At 46.1% G+C, this 12,150-nt stretch overlaps 1 protein-coding gene across 4 annotated transcripts in view; it reads right to left on the bottom strand.

The window, feature by feature from the left end:
* Nucleotides 1-12,150, bottom strand: part of fbn1 (fibrillin 1) — a 43,182-nt gene that overhangs the window by 10,487 nt on the left and 20,545 nt on the right. For all 4 annotated transcript variants that reach the window (XM_057025749.1, XM_057025750.1, XM_057025748.1 and 1 more), the window contains 20 exons: nt 11,981-12,109; nt 11,220-11,345; nt 10,231-10,356; nt 10,020-10,142; nt 9,624-9,749; nt 9,051-9,176; nt 6,366-6,488; nt 6,102-6,224; nt 5,875-6,000; nt 4,670-4,792; nt 4,445-4,567; nt 4,213-4,380; nt 3,522-3,590; nt 3,312-3,437; nt 1,890-2,012; nt 1,654-1,812; nt 1,505-1,576; nt 1,312-1,437; nt 1,116-1,238; nt 59-184 (listed from right to left, as the gene is read on the bottom strand). In XM_057025749.1, coding sequence (XP_056881729.1) covers nt 59-184; nt 1,116-1,238; nt 1,312-1,437; nt 1,505-1,576; nt 1,654-1,812; nt 1,890-2,012; nt 3,312-3,437; nt 3,522-3,590; nt 4,213-4,380; nt 4,445-4,567; nt 4,670-4,792; nt 5,875-6,000; nt 6,102-6,224; nt 6,366-6,488; nt 9,051-9,176; nt 9,624-9,749; nt 10,020-10,142; nt 10,231-10,356; nt 11,220-11,345; nt 11,981-12,109 — 2,466 coding nt within the window. The remainder of the gene's footprint in view (nt 1-58; nt 185-1,115; nt 1,239-1,311; nt 1,438-1,504; nt 1,577-1,653; nt 1,813-1,889; nt 2,013-3,311; nt 3,438-3,521; nt 3,591-4,212; nt 4,381-4,444; nt 4,568-4,669; nt 4,793-5,874; nt 6,001-6,101; nt 6,225-6,365; nt 6,489-9,050; nt 9,177-9,623; nt 9,750-10,019; nt 10,143-10,230; nt 10,357-11,219; nt 11,346-11,980; nt 12,110-12,150) is intronic.

The raw sequence follows: 12,150 nt of genomic DNA, 5'->3' as shown, positions 1-12,150 counted from the left end.
GTCACCATTCCGGCTCAGAGAGTAGCCTCAAGGTGAGAAACAAGCGGTGGGGTCTTACCAACGCACATGGACTGGTCCCGCGTCATTTTGAAGCCGTTGGGGCAGATGCAGCGGTAACTGCCCAGGGTGTCAATGCACTGACCAGGGTTACAGATCCCAGGGTTCTCAATGCATTCATTACGATCTGAAAAGGTTAAAAAAAAAATTCTCACTCTTTGCGATGTGCACTGAACACTACAAGAAAGTGAGGATGGAAACATAAGGGAAATTAGGCCCATTTGTCTGACGCGGTCAAGGAACTGACACCAAATACGGTGTGAGTGATCTTGACATCCCGATATCTCCCACCGTTACCTACTAGGGCTATTGCTCCAGGCAGATCACTTTGATTCAATTCAAAAACCGTTATTGGTCCCCGGAGCGTCATTCGAAGGCAGACTTTGAACCACCTGGAAAATACACAACTCCCTTTCTAAAACAGCAAGAGGAAACAGAGCTTTCTGTCTGGATGAATGCCTGACACCTTGGCAGCTGCTGCCCAAAATTTAAAATGTGGAAAATATCTTGGTTACTGGAAACCTGTCAAAAGATAACAACCGAACTGTTTATTTAAATATTATTTTACAACCATCTAAACAACTGTTGCTAGCAAAAACAAATATTATTAGGCATGTGGACATGGGTTCTTTACTTTAGAGGGAGGGCCTCTCATCTCCTCTCTTATCCTTTGCTATCCTCTACTATCCTATGAAAAACTTCCAACAAATGTTCCTCCTCAATACAAAGCCCCAAAAGTGAAAAAAATCCCCGTCATTGTGCCGCATCTGGTGCTTTAAATTTGGCTTCCTTCTCTGCCGTTCAAATAAATTAATGAGAGCGAGTTTGAAAGCGAAGACAGAGTCAAGCCGCGAGAAGACCCAAAAACGTCAGCTTCATCCACGTGGAACATTTTTTTAAGCTGGATTTTCTCTAAGGTTGCTCCATGTTTCCACCAACTCTGTGTAATCTCCTCCAAGGTCAGTGGGAGTTGACTGAACCCATTCCCACCCACGGTGCCTGCAGGACTAACATTTCAGTTCTTCCCGGGCCATCGGTGCTCGCCATCACTGCCTTACCGAGACACTGTCCAGTAGGGGTGAAGCGATATCCAGGCTTACAGTCACAGCGGAAGCTTCCCGGCAGGTTCAGACAAGCTGCGTTCTGTTGGCACACAAGTCCATTCTGGCATTCATCGATATCTAAAATGACAAGAGCGGGAGATTGAAAAACTGGCAAAATAAAATCAGTCATGGCGTCACGGTCAGGCCTCACCTTCACAAATTAGCAGCTTGTCATTGTAGATGAAGCCGATCGGGCACTCACAGCGGAAACTGCCAATCATGTTGATGCACAGCCCATTCTCACACACTTCCGGGATTTCCCTGCACTCGTCGATGTCTAATGGAAACAGGGAATCAGCTGAGGTCAAAGCAAACATCAACCCGTGAGGGGAGGAAAACCTTACCAATCACCCGCCGTGTGGTGATGTCGATGTAATATCCTGGTCTCTTGCTGCCGCACAACAAAGCAAACTCATCTGAGCAGACACAGGAAGGGAGTTAACATTTTTGGCATTTATGGCACGGGCTGACATGAGTGTGCACGAAGCTTTACCGGTGCTGGGCACGGGACACTGTTCACAGGGTTTATTCCAAGCACGGCCAATGTTGTAGGAGCAGCAGCACATCTTTTTGGTCATGTTGAAGGTCAGCTCTCCGTCACACGTCTTGTTGTCAGAGTAAAAGTTCCTGTAGCAGTAGCTCTTCCTCATGTCTGCCAGGGAGAGAAAGCGGACGTCCAACCCAAAGCTGACTCAGCAGGACGGACAAGGCAGCGGCGGTGAGACTTACCCATGCAGTTGTTCCCTCCGTTGACCTGCATGTAATCTACAGGGCAGATGCAGGTGTAGTTCCCAATGGTGTTGTAGCAGTTTCCTGGACCACAGATGCCGGGTTGATCGCACTCGTCGACATCTGCAAACGCATGGGGACACACAGAAGTCGCTTATTTGTGTCCAATGTATGTGCGTCACACAATTTTACGTCTGTCTGCTCCTCCTTTTTGGATCATCGTCCTTGTTGATGATCTCAATTCTAATATTTGTTCCAGATACCTTCAAGATGTTGTACCAAAAATAGGAATTCCAGTAGATGAACATCACTATTCTGGATATTTGGTGAAATGTCACGAAGGCATCCGCAGTTGTTGAGCTGGCAACGGTTAGGTGCCGTCCACCTGAGCATTTCAATCTCACAGACTAATCTTCAGGTTGTTTTCAGAGAATCTGGCAGGACATCCAGCAATCCTCTTAAATGAACTGCAGCTCTGCACACCTGCCCTGGACTTCTCCACCTGCACTGCCCTCTCATTTTCTGCTGGAGGCGATCTCAGACAACATCTTCTGCATCCTTATCATCACCAACATCTCAGCACAGCTCCTGGGAGCTGAGAGCCATGAGCTGAGAAACCACTGGGCACATCTGGGGGTTCTGGTTCCCTGTGTTTGACGTCTTTGAAACAATCAACAAACTGACCATCTCTGTGGTTAACATTTGCTCTCAAGCTATAGGCGTGCTCATAAGAGGCACCTTTTCTTCTGCTCCATGTTCTGTAATCATGTTTATATTCCACACTTGATGGATTTTCCTGGTGAAACAAAGGTGCTTTATAAGACCACATTTTTAAAAAATAATCAGGGCCTTATTGGCAGACCAACAGGCAGTTTTGGTTTCTGTTCTCAAGACTTCCTCGACCAAACAACAAAACGTCATGTTTGTTCCTTCCGTCTCGAGCCGTTAATGAACTAAACACATAGTAACATTCAGTCCTGGTCTTCATAAGTCAGACGATCTCTTTTGTTCTGTGGGCCAACGGACACATGCTAATTAAAATGCCGCCAGCCACATGTCATTGTTTAACGCTCTGCTCCTTTCTGTTCCAGCTTGACTATTATAAACACCCATCTCATGTATCTCTTCATCCTTCCCTCCACCATCTTTGGTCTGTCTCAGGGGGAATCAGTGTACTTCCCTCAGGAGGGGGCTGGCCACATCAGAAACCTGCTCTTCAGAGCGTCTCATCATCCAGACTGGGCTTAGAAACACAGAAAACTGGGGAAATGACTTCATTTTTGTGGAAAAGGCCTGCTATTGTTGTCTTTTTGAAGTCAGACTGCGCTTCCTGTCTTCCCATGTTTCTTTAGGGCTGGCCTCCGTTTCCTTCCCTCTGAATGTCTGGGCCACCTGTGAGGCTCATGTGTGTGTCCCTGATACCTTCACACACTCTGGTGTCCGTGTTCAGAGCGTAGCCTCGAGGACATTCGCACTGGAAGCTGCCGAAGGTGTTGATGCACTTTCCTCCCTGGCACAAACCCGGCAGCTCCTGGCACTCGTTGATGTCTGCCAGAGACAGAGGGTGGACGAGGTTACCTTTCTGTGCCTGCGCGCGTGTGTGTGTTAGCGGTGTGTATGGGCGTATCTGACCTTCTAAGATGACAGTGATGGGGTTAGGTCTGAAGCCCTCTCCTCCTGGACACAGGGTCTTGTACTCAGCTGTAACCAAGAAAGCAGCAGTTCATCACACTGCCCAGCAAAAACACACCCATAAATCACAATAATCGCCGTTTTATTGCCGGATCTGAGCCTTTTTCTGGACGGATGATGCCGAGATGCATATTTGGTGAGCAGTCTAAAAAGCCGTTTCCTGCCCACCACCCCCCTCAGATCACAGGGTTCTGCGCAGAGCCCGGTGGACCAGACATGACTGCAGCTCCTTAGATTTACAAACTGAAAATGAGACCTTTTTGTTTTTGTCCTAGATGCGTGCATTTCATTGAGCTGAACGGATGAGTCAGGCCGGTGATTGAATCATCTGCTGGCAATTTCAACTAAGTTGCACAAAACCACCTCATCTTTACGAGAGGAACAGGCAGCCGTACACCAACACGTGAAAATGAGCGGATTCACTTTTTCTGTTATTTTTCAGACCCAATTATTTAAGACTTATAATGCACATAGAAACTACTAAACTAAAGCTATAAACTAGTGAAGGAGACTGAACCCTTTAGAATTATGCATGATATAAAGCCAAAAAAGGTCATCATCACTTTCAAGAGGACAGTCGCGGGTAGAAGTGACCCATAGCTGTGTTCATATTGTGAGGTGGTGGACTCACTGGAGTTCACGGAGGGACACGGTTCACATGGACTTCCCCAGCCATTGCCCTGCGAACAGCAGCAGGACGCCTTGGCAACACCGACTCCGATCTCGTTGGAGCATTCCAAGCTCTCTGAGGCATCTCCCCGGGACCGGACCTCCAGGAAGCAGCTCCCAGAGCGGGTGTCTGCGCACATGTATGCATGTCAGACCCAGGTCGATAAACCAGACAATATGCTGTGGGGTCTTACCTACGCAGCCCACCCCTGTGGGGTTGAGCTCAAAATCCACTGGGCACTGACACAAGTAGCTTCCAGGATTGTTAATACAGATCCCATTGATGCAGAAGGTCGGGTCTGCACATTCATTCACATCTGATGAACAAATAGATGCACGGTCAGTAAATAGTAAATACCCCGCTTTTCCACTAACTGCTTATTTTATTTACACTCTTGTTGTGTGTTTACTTGTCTCACCTGTGCAGTTGCCTCCACTTCTATCAAGTTCATAACCGATATTACATTCGCATCGGAACAGTCCCGGGATGTTGCGGCAGCGTCCATTGACACAGATGTCAGCAAAGGTACATTCGTCTATGTCTGTAGAAGAGAGAGAGACAGAGACAGAGAGAGAGAGAGAGAGAGACCCAGCTGTGAGGGATTAGTGGATCATGGGATCATGGTGGAAAATTGGCAGTAAGCAATAGGAAGTGAAGGCCGCTCACCTCTGCTAAAGAATGACAGTTCTGGGACAAAATAAAGTGGCCAGACCGACACACATACACGGCGAGAGGAGCAGCTTATGAAATTGTGCTCTTCCACATCATTAGACACATGTCCAGTCCCGGCTGTTTCGAGACCCAGAGCTGGACAGGTTATTTCAGGATGTTTGACACAGCAGCAAAATGAGGTCAGGCTGCTCACTGGGCTGAGAACAGTGAGGCCTTATCGCTGCACGAAAGTCACATTCATCTGCCGTGGTCACGTGTCCGTGCTCTTCAATAGCTCACCAAGACAAGATGCTAACAATCAAGAGAAAAATGCACATCTGTGATGTGGGAGGAATTAAAGAATACCGACCTCTTAAGTGGTCGAGGAATCCTTCTGTTTGTGTTTAAATGAGTTTGATTAATAGTTACAAGTTTGTCTGTTTGGTAAAAGTGTTCAAGAATTCTTAACATTCAGATCTCTGAGCATTTTTGTGTGTTTTAGGAAGTGGAGCAGCTGCAGCTTCCTCTGAGGTTTGCTGTGAACCACCTGATGCACAGAAAAATAAAGCGACGGCGGTGCTTTGGAACGAGTAAATGTGCAAATGCTACAAATATTTTCCGTACTTTTACGACCCAGTTACATACTCGTTGCTTTCCCAGTGCCAATTCTTCATTCCCTGCAGTGGTCACCGTCTGAACACTCTGTTGCTCTCTGTCACTAACCTGCAGCTTCACACACTGAAATTATTATCACACAAGCTGGTTTCAAAGGCAGCATCAGTGCGGCCTGCTTGTGTCTCCGAGTGGGAAAGCAAACAACTGTTTGAAAGAGCAACACCACCTAAATTTAAAGGCGCGTAATAAAAGGGCCCCAAAGTTTGAAGTTGTGCTTAGATGTGACGACATCTACGCGCTAAACCAATGAGGACGGACTCCAATTCCAGAGGAAAGTCAGCCAACTCGCTGTCTTACCCTCGCAGGCCTTCCCATCAGCAGTAGGGATGAAGCCCATGTCGCACTCGCAGCGGTAGCCTCCCGGCATGTTCAGGCAGTGGCCGCTCTCGCACAGGTTGCTGTTCTCCGCACACTCGTCACTGTCTGTGGTCAGACACAGTCAGACACAGTCATTACCCTGAACGATGCAACAGGGGATGAAAAATGGCGGGTGTTAGTTTGAAACATGTACGTGTGTGTGTGACCTGAGCAGAAGAAACCATCTCCCGAGAATCCCTCCTTGCATGTGCAGCGGTATGAACCGATTGTGTTGTGACACTCTGCGTTGTTGTTGCACTTGTGCGTCCCATTTGAGCACTCATCCAGGTCTGCAACACAAAATGTACCAGTCCTGCGGGTTACTCCCACATTAAACATGAGATGATTCCCTATCTTGCAGCTTCCTGAGCCTTGTCCGGAATGCGTTCCTTGCTTTATACCCTTTTGGTAGGACTAATAAGTGTAAACACCTGTACACTTGAGGCCATCACCGATCCATCCTGGAGCGCAGTCGCATTTGAAGCTTCCAGCTGTGTTGGTGCAGGTAGCGTGTCTGTCGCAATTATGGGCTCCAATCTCACACTCGTTTATATCTGAGAGAAAAAAGAAATTAGTCAGTAAAAAAACCAGATACTTTTTGATGGTCTAATGATGCTGGAGCTGGTTCCGCTGGGGTTCTTGGCTTTGTGGTGTGGGTTGGTTTGAGCTGCATAAAGACAGCAGCAGGAGATGACAGAACGGAGTCTTTCTGGGTCACTGTCTTCATCCACGAAGAGCCGTATTTCAGAGCAGGAAGCGCCGGGAAATTCTCCTGAATCCAATACTAATAGCCTTCCTGCAGAGGTTTAATGAGCTGAGCTGGTCTCTGGATATTCTCTGTTGAGGTTTGCCCAAAACCTACAAAAAGGCTTAAAAGTGAGAGAAATATCCCTATTCTGAGTTGCTAATTGGTTACTTTAGGCAATCGCAGCATCCATCAGCTTTGGTTTTCTCACCACACATATCAAATTTGGGGATGTAATCCTTCCCAAATATAAAATGTCATGCAGCGATCAGCCAACTAACATTCCTTCACAGCAAAACCATTAAAACTAAATTAAAACTCTCCCAGTAGATACCTCATAGATGTGGGTATTAAAAATGTGTCTATTAAGTTAAATTGGGCCCAATTAAAACTTGCTGTCTTTATAAAGCCGCTAACACCCAGGGTATAACAATCAAACATCTTGAAACAGATGCTGTTATAGCACCAAGGAAGGCGAGGGCCCTCTGAAAAAAGTCAGCTAAAACAATGTTCATGTCAGTCACAAAGAGGACTGATGAACACACCTGAGTGCAGAGGACTGTGCAAACAAATGTAAGTGTGTGTGTGTGTGTGTGTGTGTGTGTGTGTGTGTGTGTGTGTGTGTGTGTGTGTGTGTGGTGTGTGTGTGTGTGTGTGGGTTATAATTCCCAACACTGTCAATTACAGGTTAGAGCTGCTGGTTTACAGTCTTCCTGGGGAGGGGGGTATGGTATATTTACCCTACATTTGATGACAGGGTTAATATGAGGGCTGGCAGCAAACAAATCTTCCTTGATTACAGGCGAAATTGAAAATCACCCCCCCTCCAAGTCTTTGATGACAGAACAAATGCACACACAGACACACACGTTCAACGGGCAGCTTAGGCACAAAGAAGCGGCGTGATGTGACTCAGGCTGACTGAAGAACAACTGATGCAGAATAAAAAAGGAGAGCAGAGCCCTCTCCCAGCTTATAGTATGCCTTCACAATTATCTGTTTGTCTATCTGTACATCTGTGTGTTTTTACTGTCTAAATATCTTGAACGCAGCTTAGTGACAATCCCAATGTAGCTTCAGTTACAAAATAACTTACAATATCTGTCTCACGTTCACTAACATTCACTCCTAGCTAACCACTGTTCTCACAGAGCAAAGCAGGATACGGCGCTAGTTGGAGGTTGCTGGTGTTTTCATGTAGGCTAAAAGTAAAAAAAGATTAAATTGCCTGTGCTGCTGGCCAATAGAAGAAAACCGTTGGACTTTTTTGATGGAAGTAAAAATATGTTACAGTCAACATGCTTAACCCATCACCCCATCTTTAAAACTGGGGCACTCCCAGCCTCGTAAAGTCCCCCAGTAGATCACCACCCAGCCCAAACTTTCCAATACACACGCAAGGACCGAGAAGTGCAAAAGACTCTGCACAAACGCTGACACCCTGCCCCTGAGTTCTCAGCTCTGTGGAGCAAATAGGAAATGATTTTTGCCGGAGCTTCATCTACAGCTGGTTCACATTTAGGCTCAAAGGCACCGCTCGCTCATTAACAGTCGCTCACGCGAAGACACTCGGCCGGCAAATACCGATATGCTCACACCGTACAGATGAATGCATAAGAAATCGGTTGTCATTTGAATATACAGTGACGGGTTGTGCTTCAGAATGGCCAGAGATTTTGACTTGTATATAACAAGACATCCTGCTAGCCTGAGAGAAACTAATGTCTTAATTTCCTGGAATTCTGGGATAGAAATTCCAAACCTGTGAATCATTCCCAGCTACTTTACTAAGAGTCTTCTGAAAAACATGAAGAATACTATATGGACATTTTATTGAGTTTGGAATGAGCAGGTTTTTGCGTGTGCACGTGTAAGATTTGCATGACACCCTCTCCTTTTTGACTGGGCCAGAGAATACCGCTGGCCATTTTCAGCCGGCCAGATGCAGCTTAAATCAGAGACAAGTCCAAACTTAGCAAAAGCCTCTGACCAGACTTTATATTTATGTGCTCTGGAGTTGTTTCAGGTGCTGACGTGCTGCAGAATCCTTCCAGCCATCACGGGGTGTTTAACTGACCGTAATGAAAGAGAAACAAAGGGATAAACAATGGCGCAACGTGACAGCTACATCCTCCGGGTGACGGCTATCGCACTGCTCCCGCCGCTAATGGATGTCAGCACGCGCTCCGCGACCTTTGCAAACGTGTTTCTTATCAAGTCAGACAGGGGCTCTTGAATAAGGATGAGTCATGTCGGAGCTGCTTCTGTTTAGTCAAACATTCTTCTTGTAACCTCTCATTTCTCACCTCTCGTTCTGTGACTCATCCGGCACAGCAATACCTTACGCTCACGAGTTTGGGCTCGGCTTTACCTGTGCAGCCTGTGGTGCCCTTGCGCACAGAGTAGCCCATGTCACAGTGGCATATGAAGGAGCCCTTGGTGTTCTCACAGTTCCCACTCAGGCAGATGTTTTGGTTCAGTTCACACTCATCCACATCTAGAATCAGATACAGAAAGAGCGAAAACGTCACTGCAAAGCGCAATCAAAGAGTGAAAAATCAATGAAAACTGAATGAGCCACCCAATATGTTTGGAGTTTATTATGTAACCTCACCCAATCAGACTTTAAAATCGGTTAACTTTGGATAAACAGCATATGTGGACACATTAAAAGGCCCTGACATCATTGTTGTGAGAGTTTTATTTTCAGTGAACGCTGACTAAATGTCACCCATCACTTCCCGTTCCATCCAAAGTTCGTAGCCTTATAAATCTACAAGATTTATTTGCGTCCCTTCACACACGCAGACTCATTGATCTGAGCCATTAAGCCTCTTTCTCATGACTCACATCTGGGAAATGCTCCGAGCTGACCAGTACACTGTTTCGCTAAATCTCAGAGAGCTGGATCTAATAAGGATGAAGTGTGATGCGCGTTCATTACCCAGGCAGGTCTTCATGTCGTCGGAGGACATGAAGCCGTCAAAGCAAAGGCACTGGTACGTCCCGGGAGTGTTGGTGCACTGGCCTCCGTCGCAGATTTCTGGGCTCTCCACACATTCATCAATATCTGAGGATGCAAGAAAGAACTGATGAGGACAATACTGAGCAGTTAATATACAACAATCTAAGTCCGACGTGGCTCCATCTTCCACCCTTGTTAGTGAAGATGGTCCTGAGACAATTTAAGATAGTAATTGGGGTACGTTGGAAAAGACCTCCCCCATTTATGTCCATCAAACCCTGACGTTTGTCTTTCAGAGTGTGGCTAAAGTCAGTGAAACATGCCAAACAGTGTCCCCCAGACAGCGGGTGAGGGGCACGTTAAAGAGCTTCTCACCAGTGCAGCTTCTCAGATCAGGCAACAGGGCATATCCGCTGTGGCAGCTGCACTCGTAGCTGCCCTCCGAGTTGGTGCAGAAGGTCTCACAGCCGCCATTCTCGATGGTACACTCGTCGATGTCTGAAGGAGGACCGAAACGCCGCGTTTTACACTTCAGAAGACCTCAGCAGAAACAAGCACACATGAATGGCTTCTGTCGCGTACACACCGACACATTCCACTCTGCTCTCGGTGGATTTGTAACCCGTGTCACAGGCGCACTGGTAGCGGCCGATCATGTTGATGCACTGACCGTTCCTGCACAGCCTGTCGCTTAACTCACACTCGTTGATATCTGGGAAATCATTAAGAAAAGATTATGGTTTCCAAGACAATTTACCAGAGAAAAGAACACCAAAGGACATTGAAAACACAAATCCATGGCCAAGATCTGATATCTATTAAATCGTAGAGTCTAGATGGAGATTAAACAGACAGGACGGAACTATTTTATCTAAAATATCAGTAACAGATTTACAGGGTCTTCTGTCCATGATTATCCTTTGATAAGTTTGATTAAACTTGGTTTGACTAAGTTTAGGGAATTCCTTGAAAATGATGATATTAATAAGTGGAAAAAAGCAAATTTGGTTTTCAATTTTAAAATTTTAATTTGACCGAAACTCTCTTCTACAAATGTCGTCACCTGTAAAAGTGGCCGATGTCTCATGATAACTGGACACGTTAGCGAAGCATCTGACATCACCAAAAACAGAGAATTAAACTGATTTCTAATCTGATTTAGAAGTTAAGTTTATTATCGTTACTATAATTCTAAAGCATGTCACTTCAGTGGAGATAATGAAGACCATGACCTCAGTGATGGGTTCATTGTTTTTATAACAGAGCTTTTGAAAAAAGCAAATAACTGAGCTTGAAGCACCATGATCGGGTCACAGAGTGCTGCAATCATGATGTCATCAGCATGAGACTAGGTGGATACGCATTTGCTATCGAGCACGATAACTGCGAGACTACAGGGAAAGGAAAGGCAGTATTTTCCAATAAAACCCGCAGATAATACGTGAATACGCCTGAATTTATACTCAAAAGAACCAAAACTGATTTAAAGATATCGATAGCACCAGTTAAGACAACACTGACAAAGATGAATGATGCAAAGAAAAGAGAGAAAGTCAAGAAGATTCCCTCACTCACCCAGACAGGCCGACCCATCGGGGGCGATCTCGTGTCCCTGGGGGCAAACACACTGGAAGCTGCCCTCTGTGTTGACACAATCGCCTCCACGGCACAGCAGAGGGTTCCTTTCGCACTCGTCGATGTCTGACACACAATATAAATATTTAATATCAATATTCACTCCGATTGTTCCCCCTCATCGATACACGTTAAGTCTTAAAGGTCACATTAAAAGTTCTTCAACTTTAAATATCTGTGCTGTGGTTGAACAGAGACCAAAATCACAGCCAAAACACAGGTCATTCGTACCTTTTCGCTTGTTTTCTGTTAGCCTGCTAGCCGAGTTGGTTCCTAACTGCATCCTCGCCCACATTATTTCCAGCCTACCTCTAATAGCTCTTGTGCAGCCAAATGAGGACTCTCGGTGAGCTGCGGCCAACAAAACTATGACTACTGCACCGTTTTATGTTTACAGCCTCTCCCATGAATTCAATCAAAAGCCCGGCACAGAAATAGAGTGTTTTTACAGATGGCTGCTCATTATGACATGTAGCTGCACATAAAAATAATGATGCTGGGTGAAATTAAACAATATATGTACCCGACTTGCAAGTCAAGAATGCAATAAAGAGCAATTATCTTTGAGCCTTTATGGAGCAGATCTGCACAGTGATTGTAACTCTCCCCCCCCACTCGCAGGCCTTTATTGGTTGGCAGAGCTCAGACGTTGCCACTGCTGCAGCGTGAAGCGCAGGGCGCTGTGTACGGCCCGGACTCACCCATGCAGTTTTTCATCATCATGAAGCCGCTCTCATATCCTTCAAAGCACTCGCATTCGAAATCTCCTGGCGTGTTGACACACCTGCCCGGCCCGCATATATCCAGGGAGATGCGGCACTCGTCGATGTCTGCAGCAAAGAAATGTAGCAAAAACTGCTGATCACGATCC

The sequence above is a fragment of the Takifugu flavidus genome, chromosome 2 (genome assembly GCF_003711565.1).
Source record: "Takifugu flavidus isolate HTHZ2018 chromosome 2, ASM371156v2, whole genome shotgun sequence".
In the NCBI taxonomy this organism is placed as follows: Eukaryota; Metazoa; Chordata; class Actinopteri; order Tetraodontiformes; family Tetraodontidae; genus Takifugu; species Takifugu flavidus.
Note: the sequence above shows the minus strand (reverse complement) of the source record. Positions and strands in the feature narration are given on the sequence as shown.